This window comes from Schistocerca piceifrons, chromosome 9, assembly GCF_021461385.2.
Source record: "Schistocerca piceifrons isolate TAMUIC-IGC-003096 chromosome 9, iqSchPice1.1, whole genome shotgun sequence".
In the NCBI taxonomy this organism is placed as follows: domain Eukaryota; kingdom Metazoa; phylum Arthropoda; class Insecta; order Orthoptera; family Acrididae; genus Schistocerca; species Schistocerca piceifrons.
Genome location: NC_060146.1, coordinates 170,865,193 through 170,889,326, shown reverse-complemented (window position 1 = coordinate 170,889,326; position 24,134 = coordinate 170,865,193). Strand labels below are relative to the sequence as shown.

At 42.4% G+C, this 24,134-nt stretch overlaps 1 protein-coding gene across 1 annotated transcript in view; it reads left to right on the top strand.

The window, feature by feature from the left end:
- Positions 1 to 24,134, top strand: part of LOC124717026 (zinc finger protein 184-like) — a 133,371-nt gene that overhangs the window by 69,618 nt on the left and 39,619 nt on the right. The window contains exon 4 of the mRNA XM_047243682.1: positions 3,678 to 3,782. Within this exon, the coding sequence (XP_047099638.1) occupies positions 3,678 to 3,782 (105 nt within the window). The remainder of the gene's footprint in view (positions 1 to 3,677; positions 3,783 to 24,134) is intronic.

Sequence of the window (24,134 nt, the reverse complement as noted above, 5' to 3'; positions counted from 1 at the left end):
TAAAGCAATTTACATCATGTATACTCTTCCTGAGCTCAATGAGACCTAGCGGGAAGTTCAATGCAGAATTCCTTCAATTTTGTCAATGTTTTACTACCTTCTGTATTTCCATGACAGGACAGCAATAGTCATAAAGTCACACAAGTATTGAATAATACTCATTCCACTTGTCACCACATCCTTTCATCTGATATGGAAAATCCCATTTCTATTCTGTTAATTTCTATTTAGTGGATAATGTTTGGCATTTTCACCATTTGTTTCTCCAGAATGTTTGTTGATTTTGACACAGTAGAATGTAGATACTGTCACCATGCAAAAGTGATCAAAATAATTACTTTATGCTTTGCAACATATTACAGTGGAGAACAACACTTGTCATTTAGATTGATACTTTTATGGTGTGGTGCTCAAAAAGAGATCTTTTTTAAACTGCTGTCTGTTTACTAACATAAACTGCCATGCCACCTCCTTCATTTCGCTACCTTCAATAATAACTATTTGCTAATAAACAGCTTTATAATACATATTATTTCATTGGATTTTAGTTTATGTTCAGTTATTACTAAAACATGTGTTGAGTGTTTCTCTATGAGTATTAGCAATAAGTAGAGTTTGTTTCTGAGATATTGTACATTTAAATGAAAAATATTTTGAAGTTATTATCCCTTCTTATTGATTTACAGCTTTGTGTGAGTCACATTTGTTCAAATTACATTTCTTACATCAACATAATGCTTAAACTGGACCTTTACAACTGTGTTGCAATGGTTGATTTCTGATTTTGCAGCCAGGCTTTTCTCAAAGTGTACAGGACTCTGGTCCAACTGAATATCTATTCATAAATCATCTAGAAGCTCTTTTGGGTTATTTAACAGGAAGAAACAAAGAAATTTTGATTGCTGGTGACTTTAATACAGATTTTCTAATGCAATCTTCCAGTAAACATTTACTGCAGTTAGTAATGTTGTCTTTCAATCTAACTCACACTGTAAACTTTCCAACTAGGATCACTAAATCCTCAAGGACAGCCATTGATAACATTTTATAGGCAAATCAAAGGAACAAAATCATATCATAAAACCTGTAATAAATGGACTATCAGATCATGACATGCAGCTCCTTGTTTTAGATGTAAATCCTGAGCAGATTATCAAGACTGCTAAGTCTGAGTACAGGAGAGTAGTCAATCAACCAAAAATTGAGTGATTTAGAAAACTGCTCAAAGATATGAACTGGAAAGATGTTTATAGTGCCCATGACATGAATGAAAAATATAATACATTCATGAACAATGTCAGTACCATATTTGAAAACTGTTTTCCTCTAAAAGTTACTCAAATTAAACAGAAGTGTATAATAAAACCATGGATTACACAAGGAATAAAGATTTCCTGTAAGACAAAAAGGAAAATGTATCTGTTGACCAAGAATAGCTCCAATACTGATGATTTAGCTAAATATAAGGAATACTTTAAAATATTTAAAAAAAGTAATTCAGACATCTAAACAAATGCACTACGAGAAGAAGATAGCAATGTCAGGGCACAAAATAAAAACAATATGGGATATAGTGAAAGAGGAGACTGGTAGAACCGGAAAGGAACAGGAGCAAATAGCATTAAGGGTAGATGACACATGAGTAACCGATGGGCATAGTGTGGCAAATCTATGTAACAAGTACTTTATATCCATTACTGATAGAATGGGATTGTCAGGATCAGTAAATAATTCCCTTGTATATGTGAAACTAGTCTTTACAAATAGCTTCAGCTACATGAATATGTCACTCACTTCACCAAAATAAATAACTTCCATAATAAAATCTTTGAAAACAAAGCATTCTAGTGGTTACGATGAAATATCAACAAAGTTAATTAAGGCATGTTCTTGTGAGTTTCGTACAATTCTAAGTTACTTGTGTAACCAGTCAATTATAACTGGGATATTTCCTGACTGGCTAAAATATGCAGATGTTAAGCCTCTATTCAAGAAAGGGGATAAAGAGATACCATCAAACTACAGACCAATTTCACTATTGCCAGCATTCTCGAAAATTTTAGAAAAAGTAATGTACAAGCAGCTTCTCAACCATCTGACCACAAATAACATATTATCAAGAACACAGTTTGGATTTCTGAAGGGTTCTGATATCGAGAAGGCTATTTACACCTACAGCGAAAATGTACTTAATTCATTAAATAACAGATTACAAGCAGCAGGTATTTTCTGTGATTTGTCAAAGGCATTTGATTTTGTGAACCACAACATCCTTTTAAATAAATTAGAATTCTATGGTGTCACGGGCAGTGCTGCAAAATGGTTCAAGTCATACCTAGCTAATAGGAAACAAAGGGTGTCAGTACAAGAGACTAGTGAATTAAGTCATCAGTCATCATCAGAATGGGAAGAAATTACATGTGGTGTCCCACAAGGATCCATCTTAGGGCCATTGCTTTTTCTTGTGTACATTAATGATCTCTCATCAGTTACACTGCCAGAAGCAGAGTTCATTTTGTTTGCAGATGACACAAGTATTGCAATAAATAGTATGTTGAGTGTAGTTCTAGAAAGATCTGCTAATGATATTTTCATGTATATTAATAAATGGTTTAAAGCCAACTCATTGACATTAAACTTTGAAAAGACTCACTACATGCAATTCAGAACCTGTAAGAGGTTTCCACCCAGCATATACATGAAGTATGAAGAAGAGCAGATAGAAGAGGTTGACAGTCTTAAATTCCTGGGATTACAACTTGATAATAAATTCAGTTGGGAGAAGTACACCACAGAACTGCAGAAACACCTTAACAAATCTGTATTTGCAATTCGAGTGTTAGCAGACATAGGCGACATAAAAATGAAAAAGCTTGCATACTTTGCCTACTTTCATTCCATAATGTCATATGGTACAATATTTTTGGGTAACTCTTCAAGTCAAACAAAAGTTTTCAGAGTCCAAAAGTGTATAATATGTATTATTTGTGGAGTAAATTCACGGATGTCATGTAGAAACCTCCTCAAAGAACTGGGTATACTAACCACTGCCTCTCAGTATATTTACTCCTTAATGAAATTTGTCCTAAATAATATATCTCTTTTTCCAACAAACAGCTCAGTTCATACATACAATACCAGGAACAAAAATGATCTGCACAAAGACTTAAAAGCACTTAACTTTAGTTCAAAAAGGGGTCCACTACTCAGGAACACTCATCTTCAATAATTTGCCAGCAGACATAAAAAATTTAGTTACAAATAAAGATCAATTTAAAAGGAGCCTGAAAGACTTACTAGTGGCCAACTCCTTCTACTCCATTGATGAATTTTTTAATAGAAACAAATGATAAAAAAAAAAAAGTTGACATGTTCCACATCCACAAGGATCGCCTCAGCATGGATCTATGGAACGAAAAGCTAATCTAATCTAATCTAATCTAAACTACATCCCTGAATGCTAGTATGATGAGTCTTTGTCCAAATGCATTGGTATAAATTTGCTATATGATGCTTAAACAGTACTGTGTTCATAGCTGTAATCATTTCCTTCGAAGGCTTTTGTTAGACAGATGGAAATAAACAGAAATGGGCTGATTGTTTCTCCATGATTTTGCTAGAAAGTTCTCTGTACCCACCTTACAAGGCATTTTGTTTAAACTGTTTCACTGTTTCAGGAATACCCACCTTCGGAAAATTTTCCTGTGCCTATCACATTCAATACTTTGAAAATAGAGGTTGTCGAAGATGAAGAGAAGGCAGTCAGCGATGACTTTCAAGAGGTAAGTCATGTTCCTTTGTAATACAACGACCCTGACTATGCACTCCATGTGTCAGTATGTCAGTACATGTGCATGTGCATTCACGCAAGGCCTCATTAAGAAAAAGGCCCAAGATAATTAAAATTTTGTACATATCAGAGGATCAAGTTGGTAAAAAGACAAGGCTTAATATTAAAGGAGAAAATATAGAAGTGCAGCAAATGAAGTAGGCGAAAGGGAATACTAATGTCTAAAAAATGAGATTGACAGGAAATGCAACATGGCTAAGCACGAATGGCTAGAGGCCAAATTAGAAGTATATTTGCTTAGTGTAAAGATAGATGCTGCCTGCGGGAAAATCAAAGAAACCTTTGGGGAAAAGAGAAGCAGCTGTATGAATATCAAGAGCTCAGTGAAAAACTAGTTCTAAGGAAAGGTGGAAGGGGTATATAGATGGTCCATATGAAGGAGATGAACTTGAAGGCAATATTATAGAAATGGAAGAGGTCATACATGAAGACGAGATGGGACATATGGTATGTGAGAGTAATTTGACAGAGCACTGAAAGACCTAAGTCGAAACAAGGCCCCTGAGTTAGACAACATTCTGTCAGAACTACTGACAGACTGACAGACTTGGGAGAGCAAGCCATGACAAAACTCTTCCATCTGGTATGCAAGATGCACAAAACGGGCAAAATACCATCATATTTCAAGAACTTCTTAAAAGACATCATAGTCGCTGTTGACATTCATACAGTCAATGGTGACTACAATGTCTTTTAAGAAATATTATATGACTGTGAATCCCAACCATGAGAAATTAATCAAATATTTCAAGAAGATTGTAATAATTACAGTTCCAAAGAATGCAGATGATGACAGGTGTGAATAATACTAAACAATCATTTTAATAAGTCATGGTTACAAATTAGTAACACACAATCTGTACAGAAGAATGAGAAAAGCAATACTGCCCCTATGACTTACCTTAGAAGAAAGTTAGCATTTGTAGACTTAGAGAAAGCTTTTGACAATTTCACTAGCTGCGACATTTGACAATGTTGACTGGAATATTTTCTTTGACCTACATCTACACTGATACTCCACAATCCACCTTACAGCATGTGACAGAGGGTACCCTGTACCACTACCAAACACTTCCTGTCCTGTTCCAGTAACAAATAGAACAAAGGAAAAATGACTGTGTGTCTGTCTCTGTATGAGCCCTAATTTCTTGTAGCTTATCTTCGTGGTCCTTATGCACGATTTATATTGGAGATAACAGAATCAGTTCTCTAAATTTTCACAGTAGCGTTTCTTGAAAAAATGTTGTCTTTCCTCCAGGGACTCTCATTTGAGTTTGAACCTACAAGTAATGAATCTAGCAGCCTGCCTCTGAAATGCTTCAATGTCTTCCTTTAATCTGACTTAGTATGGATCACAAACACTTGAGCAGTACTCAAGAATAGGTTCACTAGTGTCCTATATGCAATCTCCTTAACAGATGAACCACACTTTCTGAGAATTCTCCCAACAAACTGAAGTCAACTATTTGCCTTTCCTACCACAATCCTCATATGCTCGTTCCACTTCATGTCGCTTTGCAATGCCGTGCTCAGATATTTAAATGACATGACTGTGCAATCAGGACACTACTAATGCTGTATCCCAACATTATGGGTTTGTTTATCCTACTCATCCACATTAATTTACATTTTTCTACATTTAGGGGTAGCTGCTGTTCATCACACCAACTGCAAATTTTATCTAAGTCATCTTGTATCTTCCTACAGTCAGTGAACTTTGACACCTTACTGCACAACATGCCATCATCAGCAAACAACCACAGATTGCTGCTCAGCCTTTCTGCCAAATTCTTTATGTGTATAGAACAACAGTGGCCCTGTCACTCTTTCCTGGGGCCCAGCTGATGATACCCTTGTCTCTGATGAACACTTGCCATCGAAAACAACATACTTCTGTGAGCCACTCACATATCTGTGAACTTATTCTATATTCTTGTATCTTCATAAACAGCTTGCAATGGGGCACCGTGTCAAATGCTTTCCAGAAATCTAGAAATATGGAATCTGCCTGTTGCCCTTCATCCATAGTTTGCAGTATATCACATGAGAAAAGGGCAAACTGAGTTTTGCATGAGTGATGCTTTCTAAAACCATACTGATTCATAGATATAAGCTTCTTGGTGTCATGAAGATTAGTTATATTTGAATTGAGAATATGTTCAAGAATTCTGCAGCACACTAATGTTAGGATATTAGTCTGTAATCTTGCAGGTCCATTCTTTTGCCCTTCTTATATGCAGGACATTCTTAAGGTAGTAGGGGTAAAATACAGGGAACAAAGGGTTATTTACAACTTTTACAGAAACCAGACGGCAGTTGCAAGAATCGAGGGGCATGAAAGGAAGGCAGTGGTTGAGGAGGGAGTGAGACAGGGGTGCACCCTATCCCTGATGTTATTCAATCTGTTCATTGAGCAAGTAGTAAAGGAAACCAAAGAAAAATTTGGAATAGGAATTAAAGTCCAGGGAGAAGAAACAAAAACTCTGAGATTTGTTGATGACATTGTAATTCTGTCAGAGACAGCAAAGGACTTGGAAGAGCAGTTGAACAGAATGGACAGTGTTTCATAAGGAAGGTATATGATGAACATCAACAAAAAGCAAAACCAAGATAATGGAAGGTAATTGCATTACATCAGATGATGCTAAGGGAATGAGATTAGGAAATGAGACAATTAAAGTAGTAGACGAGTTATGCTGTTTGAGCAGCAAAATGATTGGTTATAGCAGAACTTGAGAGGATATAAAATGTTGGCTAGCAATGGCAAGAAAAGTTTTTCTGAAGAAGAGGAATTTTGTTGACATCAAATATAGATTTAAGAGTCAAGAAGTTTTTCCTGAAAAAATTAGTATGGAATGTAACCATTTATGGAAGTAAAACATGACATTAAACAGTTTAGACAAGTAGAGAATATAAGAAGAATTCTGAGGATTGGATGGGTAGATCACATAACTAATGAGGAGGTTCTGAATAGAGTTGGTTAGAAAAGAAGTTTGTGATGCAACCTGACCAGAAGAAGGGATTGGTTGATGGGACATATTCTGAGAATTCAAGGTATTGTCAGTTCATCAAAGGGAAGTGTGGGCAACAAAAATTGTAGAGGGAAACTATGAGATGTATACAGTAAGCAGATGCAGAAGGATGTAAGTTGTTATTCAGAGATGATGAGGCTTGCACAGGATAGAATGGCATGGAGAGTTGCAACAAACCAGTCTTGAGTCCGAAGATGACAACAACACATATCATTGCATATTCCAGACCTGTACTTAATGACTAATTGCTGGTGAATGTAGTGTCCCATTACCTATAAAAATGTAGGCAGAAAGAAAACCAAAATAGACAGATTCTTGTACAGTGCAGGAACAGTGTATCTGGAACCGTATTTCAGATGCAGTCATTTTGAAAGGATTTACTCACTTTATCAACATAGTGGCAACCATTAAACTGAGATAGAAATCGAGATGGTCCCTTTCTTCTTCTTCTTCTTCTTCTTTGAGGAGCTGAAGTGATACAAATACAACTGTTCTGGTGGTAGGAGCTGAGGCACGATGTGAAATGCCTGTGGACGGAAAACATTGTTTGTTGTCCAAGTAGCAGCAGGTAGTTCATGAGCACTGCTGCTCTCAGCTGTTGGTACTGGGCTTATTTTCTGAGGCCAGAGCTCATTATAGAGTTGACACTCCTAGGTTATAAAACCCCAGAGTACAGTATCAACAGTCTCCCCAGTCTCACTTCTTGTCAGCTTCTCTTCAGTCCAGTGGTTGTAAACAGACAACTGCTACAGGAATGCACTGTGCTGTTCTCACTTGCCTTCTTGAGTCAGATTACAGTTTGCCTATTTATTATCTTAAGCAGAAGATAGTAACATGCCTCGTGCACAGGCTTTACCACTTTCTATCACTGTGTGCTACTATGTGACACAGTGACATCTCCAGTCATGTGGTAAGAAGTCACAACCGCCACCCCACTTTGTCACCTCGATCATTATTTCATAACTTCAGTCATCTCAGTAGCATGCTGGATTCCCACATACAGTCAACTCTTTCCAGCACATTAGCAGTGCAGGCAGTGTTTAAGACATATTGTAGTTTTGTATATTGATTCCTGTATTCATTTGTTGACATCTCTGTCAATGACTTCCTCGTATGCACGTACGAGGGTGTGTGTGTGTGTGTGTGTGTGTGTGTGTGTGTGTGTGTGTGTATATAATAGAGGGAAACATTCCACGTGGGAAAAATTATATATAAAAACTATATATAAAAACAAAGATGAGGTGACTTACCGAACGAAAGCGCTGGCAGGTCGATAGACACACAAACAAACACAAACATACACACAAAATTCAAGCTTTCGCAACAAACTGTTGCCTCATCAGGAAAGAGGGAAGGAGAGGGAAAGACAAAAGGAAGTGGGTTTGAAGGGAGAGGGTAAGGAGTCATTCCAATCACGGGAGCGGAAAGACTTACCTTAGGGGGAAAAAAGGACGGGTATACACACACACACACACACACACACACACACACACACACACACACACACACACACACTCACATATATATCCATCCACACATATACAGACACAAGCAGACATATTTAAAGACAAAGAGTTTGGGCAGAGATGTCAGTCGAGGCGGAAGTGCAGAGGCAAAGATGATGTTGAATGACAGGTGAGCTTTGAGTGGCGGCAACTTGAAATTAGCGGAGATTGAGGCCTCAATCTCTGCCAATTTCAAGTTGCCACCACTCACACCTCACCCGTCATTCAACATCACCTCCGCCTCCGCACCTCCGCCTCGACCGACGTCTAAAACCTCTTTCCTCATATCCTTAGCCAGCTTCATCCTGACCCACAACTTCTTCACTTTTGAAGGCCAGACATACCAACAATTAAAGGGAACAGCCATGGGTACCAGGATGGCCCCCTCGTATGCCAACCTATTCATGGGTCGCTTAGAGGAAGCCTTCTTGGCTACCCAAGTCTGCCAACCCAAAGTTTGGTACAGATTTATTGATGACATCTTCATGATTTGGACTCACAGTTAAGAAGAACTCCAGAATTTCCTCTCCAACCTCAACTCCTTTGGTTCCATCAGATTCACCTGGTCCTACTCCAAATCCCATACCACTTTCCTTGACGTTGACCTCCACCTGTCCAATGGCCAACTTCACACGTCCGTCCACATCAAACCCACCAACAAGCAACAGTACCTCCATTATGACAGCTGCCACCCATTCCACATCAAACGGTCCCTTCCCTACAGCCTAGGTCTTCGTGGCAAACGAATCTGCTCCAGTCCGGAATCCCTGAATCATTACACCAACAACCTGACAACAGCTTTCGCATCCCGCAACTACCCTCCTGACCTGGTACAGAAGCAAATAACCAGAGCCACTTCCTCATCCCCTCAAACCCAGAATCCCCCACAGAAGAACCACAAAAGTGCCTCACTTGTGACAGGATACTTTCCGGGACTGGACCAGACTCTGAATGTGGCTCTCCAGCAGGGATACGACTTCCTCAAATCCTGCCCTGAAATGAGATCCATCCTTCATGAAATCCTCCCCACTCCGCCAAGAGTGTCTTTCCGCCGTCCACCTGACCTTCGTAACCTGTTAGTTCATCCCTATGAAATCCCCAAACCACCTTCCCTACCCTCTGGCTCCTATCCTTGTAACCGCCCCCGATGCAAAACCTGTCCCATGCACCCTCCCACCACCACCTACTCCAGTCCGGTAACCCGGAAGGTGTACACGATCAAAGGCAGAGCCACGTGTGAAAGCACCCACGTGATTTACCAACTGACCTGCCTACACTGTGATGCATTTTATGTGGGAATGACCAGCAACAAACTGTCCATTCGCATGAATGGACACAGGCAGACAGTGTTTGTTGGTAATGAGGATCACCCTGTGGCTAAACATGCCTTGGTGCACAGCCAGCACATCTTGGCACAGTGTTACACCGTCCGGGTTATCTGGATACTTCCCACCAACACCAACCTATCCGAACTCCGGAGATGGGAACTTGCCCTTCAGTATATCCTCTCTTCTCGTTATCCGCCAGGCCTCAATCTCCGCTAATTTTGGGTTGCCGCCACTCGTGCCTCACCTGTCTTTCAGCAGCTTCTTTGCCTCTGCACCTCTGCCTCGACTGACATCTCTGCCCAAACTCTTTGTCTTTAAATATGTCTGCTTGTCTGTATGTGTGGATGGATATGTGTGCGTGTGCGAGTGTATGCCTGTCCTTTTTTCCCCCTAGGGTGGGTCTTTCCGCTCCCGGGATTGGGGTGACTCCTTGCCCTCACCCTTGAAGCCCGCTTCCTTTCGTCTTTCCCTCTCCTTCCCTCTTTCCTGATGGGGCAGCGGTTTGTTGCGAAGGCTTGAATTTTGTGTGTGTGTTTGTGTTTGTTTGTGTGTCTATCGACCTGCCAGCACTTTCGTTCGGTAAGTCACCTCATCTTTGTTTTTTTATATATATATAAAAAACGGAGATGATGTGACTTACCATACGAAAGTGCTGGCAGGTCGATAGAAACACAGACGGACACATGCATGAATGGAAGTGGGTTTTAGGGGAGAGGGTGGGGAGTCATTCCAATCACGGGGGCGGAGGGACTTGCCTTGGGGGGGGGGGGGGGAAGGACGGGTGTATGCTCGCACACACACACATATCCATCCACACATATACAGACGCAAGCAAACATGTTTAAAGATGGAGGGTTTGGACGGAGATGTCGGTCGAGGCGGAGGTGCGGAGGCGGAGGTGATGTTGAATGACGGGTGAGGTGTGACTGGCGGCAACTTGAAATTGGCAGAGATTGAGGCCTCAATCTCCACTAATTTCAAGTTTCCGCCACTCAAAGCTCACCTGTCATTCAACATCATCTTTGCCTCTGCACTTCCGCCTCGACTGACATCTCTGCCCAAACTCTTTGTCTTTAAATATGTCTGCTTGTGTCTGTATATGTGTGGATGGATATGTGTGTGTGTGTGTGTGTGTGTGTGTGTGTGTGTGTGGGTGTATACCCGTCCTTTTTTCCCCCTAAGGTAAGTCTTTCTGCTCCCGGGATTGGAATGACTCCTTACCCTCTCCCCCTTAAAACCCACATCCTTTCGTCTTTCCCTCTACTTCCCTCTTTCCTGATGAGGCAACAGTTTGTTGCGAAAGCTTGTATTTTGTGTGTATGTTTGTGTTTGTTTGTGTGTCTGTCGACCTGCCAGCGCTTTCATTTGGTAAGAAACATCATCTTTGTTTTCCACATGCGAAAAATATATCTAAAAACAACGATGATGTAACTTACCAAACGAAAGTGCTGGCATGTTGATAGACACACAAACACACACAAACATACACACAAAATTCAAGCTTTCGCAACCAACGGTTGCTTCATCAGGAAAGAGGGAAGTAGAGGGAAAGTCGAAAGGATTTGGGTTTTAAGGGAGAGGGTAAGGAGTCATTCCAATCCTAGGAGTGGAAAGACTTACCTAAGGGGGAAAAAAGGACAAGTATACACGCGCACACACACACATATCCATCTGCACGTACACAGACACAAGCAGACATTTGTAAAGGCTAATAATCTTCAATGCAGTCATGCCATTAATGTAAATAAGTGCTATTAACTGTGTTTGCACATTAGCATCCCCCCCTCCCCCACCCTCCCACCCCCTCCCAAAATCTCTCTCTCTCTCTCTCTCTCTCTCTCTCTCTCTCTCTGTGTGTGTGTGTGTGTGTGTGTGTGTGTGTGTGTGTGTGTGTGTGTGTGTGTGTGTGTGTGTCCATCCTTCTTCTTCTGCTTTCTTTTTTAAAATGTGTGTTATGTATTGTTTTATGGCATGTTCTACATCCTTGAGGATCCCCTCACTATGGAACAAATGTACCTCTAATCTAACACAGTATACTCTTGTGGGTTAGCACTTCCTTCCACCAACCCCATAATGGTTCAGCATTTGGAACATCTACCTGGATCAGACTAGTTCAAGAGTGTTGTTAAGGTGTAGCTGAGTACTAGCAGGTTAAAAAGCTAAATGTGTGTACTATTATTATTGTTATATCCTAGCCAGTAATGCCAACCGAGCCCGCTGCCAAAAGGTTGGCAGCATCAAAGTCCGGACGCCGTCCGCATAAGCAGCGCCAGCGATACAGGAAATCGCCGCAATTCTGTGCGCGCCACCGCTGGCTTCTGGCTTCTTAAGCTCTGGAGTCGCGAGCGCTAGGACAGTTCTGTATTCGCCGCTCAGTTGTATACTCGCCACCGAATTGTGTACTTGCTAGTCAGTTGTGTGTTCATCGCGGCAGAGTTGTTGTTTGTCGTCAGCCGACGCTGACCTAGCCGCTCCGACTCGAACTACACAGATTTCTGTAGACACGGAGTTCACTACTGTGTTTCTGTATCTTCATTAATAAAGATAAGTACCGACTTTTATTTAATCAGAGTGTTTGGGTTTTCATCTTTCTGTTCACTGTTCCAGCGGACCGGTCGGCCCGCTATTAAAAGTGTGGCGGTGACTTCGTAAGCTGTTTCTACAGCGAATTGTTTGTCGCTACGAACGCCACCACAAAACTGGCGACGAGAACTTCCGAACTCGTGTGCAGGGCTGGTTCAACTTGTTTCTGGTTATACTAATTATAGCGATAAAATTTTGGGGGCTGGTTTAATTTGTGTTCACTATGTCTGCCGAATTACAACAGTTGATCTTGTTACAGAGTCAGCAAATACAAAGTCTGGTGGAAGCAATCGCCAAACAAGCGGCTAATCCTCCAACACAAAAGGAACAAGCACAGGCAGCACCACCTTTCCTTGCTTTTGATGCATCAAGAGAAGAATGGCGAGAATATTTCGCGCAGTTGCAGGCGCACATGACAGTCTACAAAATCACAGGCACTGAGCGGCAGCTTCATTTAATTAGCACTGCAGGCGTGGAAGTCTATCGACTACTTTGTAAGTTGTTCCCGGAATCCCAGCCAGAAGCTTTAGACTATGACGTTGTTGTTAACAAGCTTGCTGAGTATTTCGAGTCGTGAGTTCATGTGGCAGCAGCCAGATTCAAGTTCTTCAGATTAAAGAAACTGCCACAACAATCTAATAAACAGTGGTTAACAGATTTACGGGGCCTCACCCGTCAGTGCCGATTTAATTGTGTGTGTGGAGCTTCCTACAGTGATGTCATGCTACGAGACGCTATTACTCAAAACATTGCAGATTCTCGTATTCGTGCTGCTATCTTAAAGTTGCCTGACCCGTCATTAGAGACTGTGATGAACATCATTGAAGCCCAAGATACTTTTGACTATGCTGAGTGTGAGTTAGATCAGCCATGTATTTCTCAAATTGCCTGTGCTAAGCAAGTTATGTCACGCCCGCGGCCCCACCGGCAGAGTCAGACTGTAAACACTAGCCGGCCGCGTCATGTTCAACACATTCGTCAGCCGCGTGTGCAAAATGCAAGAGTTAAGTCTTGCCCTAAGTGTGTTCTTGCTCATCCTCGTGAACGTTGCCCGTTAAGAAACGCGGTTTGTCACTTTTGTCAAAGGAAAGGACACATCCAGACTGTTTGTTTGCGTAAACGCAAGAACAATTCTAGTGCTGCCCAGCCCATGGATATTCATGTTCTTCAAAGCCAGCCCGCCCAGAAGGTCGCGTTTAAAGACTCTTCCACGGTTCGTGTGGGTAATAAACTTGTTCGCAATAAGCCACCCACCCAGCCCTCTGCTATGCGACCCAAGCGTAATTCAAACGCTGTGAAAAGTGATGTACAGACTGCAAGTGACGCAGGAGTTGTTGTTCCACCCGCCCAACCCACGAGTTGTCGTAAGCAGCGAACACGCACTAAACGCGCTGATTTTGTGTCTTCCGCCTCCACTGCACCGATCCAGAGACAGTGTAATAAACTATTTGTGAAACTACGCATCCAGGATAAGACCTTCAATTTTCAATTAGACACTGGTGCGTCTGTGACTCTCATAAATAGTGTTACGTATGTGGCTATCGGCCGCCCTAAACTTTCAGCGGCAAAACATTCTTTGGCTACTTATAGTGGAGAACAAATTCCTGTGTTAGGTGTATGTAGCGTGCCAGCCACATTCCGTGGCAATACAAAAACAGTTTCATTCACAGTGCTCCGCGCTACAGACAGTGTAAACATTTTCGGATTAGACTGTTTTGACTTGTTTGGCCTGTCTATCCAAGACAATGTGTTGCAAATTAATTCTGTTGTTGTTCCTCAAGACAGCATAACCGATTTGTGTAAACAATACAGTGACATATTTAAAGACGAACTAGGTTGTGCTGCGAACTTTGCCGCTCATATTACGTTAAAAGATAATGCTCAGCCTCGATTTTGTCATGCTCGTCCAGTGCCTCACGCCCTCCGGGCACCTGTAGCAGATGAACTTCGTCGTTGGCAAAACAACGGTGTTATTCAACCCGTTTCAGCGAGCCAGTGGGCTTCTCCCTTAGTTATTATAAAGAAACCGTCTGGCAAGTTACGTTTGTGTGCTGATTTTAAGTCGACAGTTAATCCTCAGACTGTCATTGATTCTTTTCCTTTGCCTAGACCGGACGAGCTGATGGATAAGTTAGGGGAAGCTCGTTTCTTTTCCAAAATTGATCTCCGTGAAGCATATTTGCAATTGCCCCTCGACGAGCAATCACATCAGTATTTTGTCATAAACACGTCGTTGGGGTTGTTCCGTTTTCTGCATTTGCCTTTTGGTTGTGCGTCAGCTCCAGCTGTTTTTCAGCGCTTTTTGTCACAACTTCTGGCTAATGTGCCATCGTGTTGCAACTATTTAGACGATATTGTTGTGTCCGGTCGGACGTCTGCTGAACATTTCCGTAATTTGGAGTGTTTGTTTAAAGTGTTGTCTCAGGCAGGCCTACGTTGCAACATCGATAAATGTTCATTTTTCCTTACGGAGCTGGAGTATCTGGGACATGTTATTAATGCTCAAGGCATTCATCCCTCCCAGTCACATTTAGCACCTATTCGTGATTTGCCCGCCCCTCGCAATCTGCATGAATTGCAAGCAGTTCTTGGCAAATTGACATATTATATTAGGTTTATACCTAATGCATCACAGATTGCTGCACCGTTGCATCGTCTCCGCCGTAAGAATGTTCCGTTTGTGTGGACAGCTGATTGCCAATCAGCCTTTCAGCAGCTTAAAGAGGCTTTATTGAATGATCGTTGTCTGGTCCATTACGACTCTAACAAGCCTCTGGTGTTAGCTTGTGATGCCTCTTCTTTCGGCCTCGGTGCTGTGTTGTCTCACCGAGTCGGTAACACCGAACGTCCTATTGCGTTCGCATCTAAATTGCTAAACAAAGCTCAGTGTAATTATAGCCAATTGGACAAGGAAGCGTTGGCTATTGTGTTCGGTGTCACAAAATTCCATCACTACCTCTATGGTAGACCATTCTATTTAGTAACAGATCACAAGCCCCTGACATCACTGTTTCATCCGTCTAAACCAGTTCCTCAGCGGACAGCTCAGAGACTACAACGTTGGGCTCTTTTGTTATCACAATACCAGTATGAGATATTGTATCGCCCTACAGCTCAGCATGCAAACGCTTTCTAGATTGCCGATTGCTGCGGATGATGTCTTCGATTCCTCTGACGACTCTTGCCATCAGATTGACGCCGATGAGCATCAGTCCCTCCGGGATTTTCCAATTGATTATCGTCAGGTGGCACGTGAGACAGCTACGGATCCTCATCTGAGTTTACTATTACGTTTTGTTCAACGTGGTTGGCCATCCAAGGCAAAGGACATATCGGATCCTGTGGCTCGTCGCTATTATCCGCAACGTCATCTGTTGCCTGTTTCGCACGGAGTTTTGCTGTTACGCACCGAGAATGACCAGCTTCGTGTAGTGGTTCCCCAAGTGCTCCAATCCAAGGTCCTCGACTTGTTGCATCAAGGTCATTGGGGAGTGGTCCGCACCAAGCAGCTTGCCCGCCGTCATTGTACATGGATCGGCATTGATAAGCAGATTACGCAGATGTCTACAGATTGTTTGACGTGTGCCGAACACCAAGCTGCTCCGCCTCAACGCTATTTCGAGTGGGCACGCCCTGCCGGTCCCTGGCAGCGAGTACATATTGATTTCGCTGGTCCATATTGGAATTCTCATTGGCTCATCGTGATAGATGCATTTAGTAATTTTCCGTTTGTTGTGCCCATGCAGTCTACAACGTCTGCACAAACTATACAGGCGTTGACTTCAATTTTTTGTATTGAGGGTCTTCCAGAAGTTTTAGTGTCTGACAATGGTCCACAGTTTACCTCTGCTGAATTTGAAAGTTTTTGTTCTGCCAATGGCATTCGCCATGTTCTTACTCCGCCGTTCCACCCTCAATCGAATGGTGCAGCGGAACGTTTTGTACGCACATTCAAGGATCATATGGACCGCCTTCGTGCTACGCACTCTCGTCAGCAGGCCCTCATCACGTTCCTGTCGTTGTACCGGACCACGCCACGCGACGGCCCTTCGCCTGCGGAGCTTCTCCACGGCCGTCGTCATCGCACCCTACTACGGTTGTTGCACCCCCCCGGATCGACCCGCCGCTTCTGAGCATTGCACGCGTTTTCAGCGCAACGACGCCGTTTTATTCAGAGTTTATCACGGTCGCCGTCGTTGGGAACGTGGTACCGTGATACGTGTCCAGGGTCGCGGTTTTTATACTGTTCGAGGTGCTACTGGGGTGCACAGGAGGCATCAGAACCAGTTGCGCCGCGCTGGCCGCCCAGATTCTGCCGCTCGTTCTTTGTCCGCAGATTTGGTCCGCGGCGGGTTCCAGCCGCGCCTTCCGACTTCGCTGCCGCCCCCAGGGCAGCAGCAGCAGCCGTCGCCGCTCCCACGCCGACAGCCCGTCCCGTTGATGCCTCCCGCGCAGCTTCATCCGGGAGCGCCCCAGGTGGTCGCTCCGGCGCCTGTGGTCCCTCTTCAGTCGCCACCACCTTCGGAGCTGATGGACCTCGACCCCTCAGCCGGGCCGCCTTCCCAAGCGGTGGCTGTGCAGCCTGTCCTGCAGCCGCTTTCCTTGGGCACCCCCAAGGAGTCTGACACCGCAGCGTCTTGTCCGGCGCCCACTCAGCAGCCGTCGACGCAGCGTCAGGAGACGCTGCCTCTCTTCGTGGGTCCCGATGCCCCGTCGTGTCCAGTACCAGAAGCTGCGCCCGTGGTCACAGGCGTGCACCCTGACCTCGGTTTTCAGTCGGTGTTTCCCGAGGCCCCGCGCAGCCAATGCTGGGGTGCGGACCGGGGACTGCCACCGACAACAGTCTCCACCCCGGTCTCTTCTGCTACGCCTGCGGCCAGACCCCTCCCCCGCCGTCGACGCTCGCCACGTCATTATTCAACGACGGTGCGGCGATTTGGGGGGGAGGAGTGTTATATCCTAGCCAGTAATGCCAACCGAGCCCGCTGCCAAAAGGTTGGCAGCATCAAAGTCCGGACGCCGTCCGCATAAGCAGCGCCAGCGATACAGGAAATCGCCGCAAGTCTGCGCGCGCCACCGCTGGCTTCTGGCTTCTTAAGCGCTGGAGTCGCGAGCGCTAGGACAGTTCTGTATTCGCCGCTCAGTTGTATACTCGCCACCGAATTGTGTACTTGCTAGTCAGTTGTGTGTTCATCGCGGCAGAGTTGTTGTTTGTCGTCAGCCGACGCTGACCTAGCCGCTCCGACTCGAACTACACAGATTTCTGTAGACACGGAGTTCACTACTGTGTTTCTGTATCTTCATTAATAAAGATAAGTACCGACTTTTATTTAATCAGAGTGTTTGGGTTTTCATCTTTCTGTTCACTGTTCCAGCGGACCGGTCGGCCCGCTATTAAAAGTGTGGCGGTGACTTCGTAAGCCGTTTCTACAGCGAATTGTTTGTCGCTACGAACGCCGCCACAAAAATTATAAAAATGTAATGATAGTAGAAAATTTGTAAAGATTTTTTAAGATGTGGAGCAATTGAATTTCTTGCATTTGGTGTAAATGGAACTGATTGAACAACTGTATGATACCTATTGTCTTCTATGATGAAAATGTTATGTATGATTACTGTTGGATGTGTATACTGTGTGTATTGTATCATAAAAATTTTTTCCAATATCATAATATACTTGCTTTACAAAAATGATTGAAAGGACCAATAAAGAATACAATACAGAAGAGGTATGTCTTGTGGAACTATTGTTCAGCAAAGTTTGATCAGAATATTGTCATTAATCCTCTCCTTATATCTTAGCTTCTTCCGTTTTTTGTGCCCTCTGGTCTTTTATCTTTTCCTTCTATCTGTACTTCTTCTTTTTCCACTTCCTACTTTTCTTTTTCTTGATCTCTTTGCTTTTACCTGCCCCCCCCCCCCCCCCAACACACACACACACACACACACACACACACACACACACTCACTCACACACACAAACACACTCCACCCCCTGACCCATTGTGCATATTAGTGGCCCAATAGAAGTGACATCTAGGGCCTGAGACTTGGCTGCCATATCTGGATTACACCAGTACCTCATTAAATTTATTAAAGCTGATTAATAGGGCAAAATACAACTCTGCATCCATAAACTGCTGAAGGTTTTATGAAAGAAGACATTGTCACAACTTCAGAATTCTCTTTTGAACATTATTCCATTGATCCAACAACACTTCACTGCAGTGTGAAAACAGCCACAAGAAGTCCATATTTGGACATGGAAGGCAATCTGCCTTCAACAAAAAAAGTGGAATTTGGAGAAGTCCACATTTCCGCTAAAATCTGAAAGGATTTCTATGCATACAGAATGTTTACACTTCTGAGATATCCCATTTTATAGTCAGTGACAGCATCAGTAGCCTCTAGCCACACGACTCACAAGTAATGCTGCATTGTCAACTCAGTGAAAGTGCATAAACAGCCACTATCTTACATTCCTGCCCCTTGGCAACGTTGCAAACCAGCTCACTTGGATCTGCTTCACATGTGAAGAATGAATACACTTTAAAAATAAGGTCCATTGCCAGTTTGTGAAACGCTTTTCATCTTCTAAGTGTTTTAGCCATTATGAGAAAACTCGCACATCACACAGAACACCCCATAAGTCAGTTAATTGTAGTTTTGTGCATGTGAAACATGATAGAATGCTCAAATATGAATGAAAGCATATACAGTACAGAATGTGGAAACAGGCTGAGTGCTGATTGGCTATCCACGCAGCAGTCTACTGTCCATCCTCATCCCGTAGGCTGTAAACTCTGTCATAGACTATAGGTGTACATAACAGACATTTTACCCTCTCAACATTACTGGAGTGCATCATTGTCATCATAGGGTTGAGCCAAGAACATAGTGCTGTGAACATATACCTGCATGGATGTGTGGGCATAAGAGTAGACATCTAATTTGAAGTTGCAACCTATTGTGTTTCAGTGTTTCCTTCACCTCTGCCTGAAGTATTTCCCTCTTTATGCTTTTCAGAAACTTACAGGTCTCATCACTAAAAGTTGATTTTCCTATGATAATTAAGCTTTTTTTGAACTTTTAACTTGAAGTATGAGGTCTGTTAAAAAAATGTATTTGACTCCCTCATTCCCCTCCCCCTTCCCCCCTCCGCCCTCCCCCCTCCCCCCTCCCCTTGAAAACCTCATCAATATGAATCTAGTGTGCTTGCATGAGCCGACTTGAACCTTCGTGCACATGTACAAATTTTTTCCCACCTGTCGATAGCATCAGTTGCTGGCAAGCAGCAGCTGAGTGGGGTAGTGTATAGGTCTTGCGTCAGTTTTTCATTTCAAGGGAAATGATGGAACAACTGGAGCCGCACTACTACATGAAATTTTGCCAGAAATTGGGCAACAGCCAGGTGGAAACCATTCTGAAGGTTCTGACGGTTTTTGGTGCCGATGCTACGAGCATCGCACATGTTAAGGAGTAGTACAAGCAGTTTAAATATGGCTGCATATCAGAGGAGAGCGAGCCACACTCGTCAGCCATCAACAAGCCCAAATGACCAGGTCACTGCCAAAGTGAGCACTGCAGTGATGCGGGACCATCGTGTGACTGTCAGATAAATTGTGGAGGAGGTGAGTGTATTGGCACATATTGGCACATTCCATTGTGACCTAAGATTTGGTCGTGAAGAGAGTGTCAGTGAGATTTGTGCCGAAGCCAATGACGACAGAGCAAAAGCAACTTTTTGTTGAAGTCTCACAGGATATTCTGGACTACACAAACAGAGACCATGTCTTCGTGAACACCATAATCACTGGTGACAAGTTGTCAGTGTATGGGTATGACCCATAAACTGAATCCCAGTCATCACTGTGGAAGTATTCATCACCAAGACCAAAGAGGCTCGCCAACTGTGCAGCAGAATCAGTGATTCTGACTGTTTTTTCTGACTTCTGCAGTGCGGTACACAATGTGTGCACACCACAGGGTCAATCACTAACTGAAGAGTACTGCAGGGATGTCCTTTGTTGCCTATATGATGGTGTGCGGCACAAGAGACTGGACTTACGAGCAACAGGAAATTGGTATGTCCATCACGACAGTGGTCCATCTCATTCCTCACACTTGATTCAGACTTTTTTATTTTTTAGCGGAAAACCAGATTCCTGTGCTTCAACAGGCTCCTTACTCTCCTCATATGGCCCCCCTACAACTTCTGACTGCTCCCTAAACTCAAGAGACCATTGAAAGGAAAGGAACACAATTTCAGACATGAGAGGAAATTATGGCAGCAATACCAGCCAAGAAAACTCCATTCCAAAAGAGGCTTTTTTCATTCTTCCAACAATGGCGGCACTGCTGGGAGAAGTGTGTGGAGTTCCAAGGGAACTACTTCAACTGTGATTTGGTCTCCAGTGCTCCAGGTGAGCCACTTTTTTTTTTTTTTTTTCCAAAGGTTGGATGACCTCATAAAAGTAAGCTCTATGCATTGACCTCAAATTTCGTGACATTAAGCATAATAAATAGAACCAAACATGGCACATTTAGAGGAGATCCTTATGTGCTGCATCAGTTAAATTGCTTATTTACATAGGCTGAATGAAGATGAATTCCACTAATTACAACACTGCAGCTATACAAACATGTTAATCAACATCGTGGCAGCTCCATTTGCTTCTATCAGCCAGTCACAGCACAGGACATGTGACATGATACAAACATGTGTATGATGCTGCAATGGAACACTGAGAATGTTTATTCAGTATTATTTTTACTATTTCATGAAAGAAGTTCATGGTGACATTATGATCTGTAGTGTTGTCCGAGGTCTAGGTTAGGTTGAAAGAAGAGCTTGGCTGTGAATGTGATTCCATATGAACAGCCGGCCGAAGTGGCCGAGCAGTTCTAGGCGCTACAGTCTGGAACCGTGTGACCGCTACTATCGCAGGTTCAAATCCTGCCTCAGGCATGGATGTGTGTGTTGTCCTTAGGTTAGTTAGGTTTAAACAGTTTTAAGTTCTAGGGGACTGATGGCCTCAGCAGTTAAGACCCATAGTGCTCAGAGCCATTTGAACCATAAGAACATATTGTGTGCGATGACAATGGTGTTTGCATGATTTCGCATGTCTTGCACTATGACTGCCTGTTTTTGTTGTACCTTCACTCACAATGTGCACAATTTCAGACATTGCAATCCATACAGTTAACAAGCGTGCTTATAGGGGCCGATTGGGTCAGCCCTCTGGCATGCTCTTGTGAGCCACCAAGGAAACAGTATTACTTAAGCATTCACAAACGAGTGCTCTGCCTATTCTGTAATCTGTATTACTGGTGTCCTGTCAATGTGTTCAGTTCTATGCACAACCTGTACTCCATTGTATCTTACATGTTTCTCTATAAAGTACTATGTTCCATAAATCATATTTATTCTTGCTTTGGCAAACTTTGCGCATGTAATGAGTGAAGGTACGTCAGTTTTTTCATCAGTTTTCTGACTGGTTCGATACAATCTACCACAAATTCCTATCTTACCAACTCTTTCTCTCAGAGTAGCACTTGCATTTGCCCTCAATCATTTGTTGGGTATTATTCAGTCGCTGCCTTCTCTTACAGCTTAAAACCTTTACACCTCACTGCAGTAGTATGAAAATTATTCCTTGATGTCACAACACATGTCTTATCATCCTGTCCCCTTTCCTTGCCAGCGTATTCTCCTTTGCTCACTGACTCTACAGAGAACCTCCTCATCGGTCCATCTAATTTTCAACCAATATCTTCCTGTAGCGCCACACCTCAGGCACTTCAGTTCTCTTCTTTTCCAGTTTTCCCACGGTCCATGTTCAATTTCGATACAGTGCTGTGTTACAAACCTATATATTCAGAAATTTCTTCTCCAAATTGAGATCGATGTTTGATGCTAGTAGGCTTCTTTTGACCGATAATGCCCACTTTGCCAACGCTAATCTGCTTTCTGTGTCCTCCTTGCATTGTCCGCCACGTGATATTTCGCTTGTAAGGTAGCAGAATTCCTTCACTTTATCTCCTTCACTGTCCCAAGTTTTGGTCTTAATTTTATGAGTAATTTCATTGCTGCTACTCATCAGACTTTCATCTACCTTTGGTTTATTCTCAATCCACTGTCCATTCCACTCAGCAAGTCCTGCAATTCTACCTCACTTTCTGTGAATCTTATGATTGATATCCTCTCACCATGAATTTTAATACCATTCCTGAACCTACCTTAAATATGAGTACAGGAGGGTAATAAGCAAGTAAAAAATTGAGAAATTCAGGAAATTGCTCAAAGACATGAAGTGGATAGATGTTCACAATACTGCTGACTCAAATGTAAAAATACAAAGCATTCATTAATGAAGTCACCTACACTTTTGAAAATTGTTTTTCCCTAAAGATAACTCAAATCACACAGAAGTCAAAAAATAAACTGTGGATTACACAAGGAATAAGATACCATATGGAACAAAAAAGAAACTGTCTCTACTATCTAGGAACAGCTCTGATGTTAGAATTGTAATGCATGACAAGTAATAGAGCTAAATATTGAAAAAAGTAATTACATCAGGCAACAAAAGAAAAATTGTATGGGATATGGGATATAGCAAAGACAGAGACAATTGGGACCAAAAAGTAAGAGGAACAGATAGCTCTAAAAATGAATGAGACTTTGGTAACAAGTACATGTAGTGTTGCAAACCTCTTAAACAAGTACTTCATTTCTATTACTGACAGCTTGGGGTTATCAGGTTCAGTGAACAGTGCAATGGAGTATCTGAGACCAGTCTTTAAAAATGACTTCAGTTAAATGGAAATGACACTCACATCTCCCAAAGAAGTAGCATTCATCATAAAATCCTTAAAATCTAAGTATTCCAGTGAGTATGATAACATATCAAGGAAATTAATCAAAGAGTGCTCACGTGAGTTGTGTTACATCTTAAGGTATTTGTGTAATAAAACTCTCATCAACAGAACATTTCCAGATTGGCTAAAATATGCTGACGTTAGGCCTGTTTACAAGAAGGGGGATAAAGAGATACCATCAAACTATTGATCAATTTTACTTTTGCCGGCTTTCTCAAAAATATTTGAAAAGGTTGTGTTTAAGTGTCTCCTTAAGCATCTGACTGCAAATAATATATTGTCCAAGTCACAGTTTGGATTTCTTAAGGTTTCTGATGTAGAGGAAGCTATTTACACTTACAGTGAGAATGTACTTAATTCATTAGATAATAAATTAGAGGCTACTGGCATTTTCTGTGACCTGTCAGAAGCCTTTGACTGTGTGAACTACAGCATTCTCTTAAGTAAATTAGAATATTGTGGTGTCACCAGCAATGCTGCAAAATTGTTTGAGTCATTTATCCAACAGGAAACAAAGGATATCATTGCGAAATTTCTGTGCAGTAAGCAGTCTGTCTTCATCTGGCTGGGAATTAATTACATGTGGTGTTCCTCAAGGTTCCACCTTTGGTCCATTGCTTTTTCTTGTGCACATTAATGACCTCTCATCTGTTACATCCCAGATGCTAAGTTTGTTTTGTTTTCAGATGATACAAACATTGCAATAAGTAGTAAGTCAATTACAAATTTATAAATAACTGCTAATCAAATTTTCATTGATATTAATAAGTGGTTTAAAGCTAATTCACTGTCATTAAACTTTGAGAAGTCCCACTATATGTAGTCCAGAACCTGTAAGAAATTTCACCCGAGCATGTGTGTAACATATGAAGAGATGCAGGTCAAAGAGGTTGACAGTGTTAAATTTCTGTGATTACAACTTGATAATAAATTCTGTTGGGAAGGGCATACCACA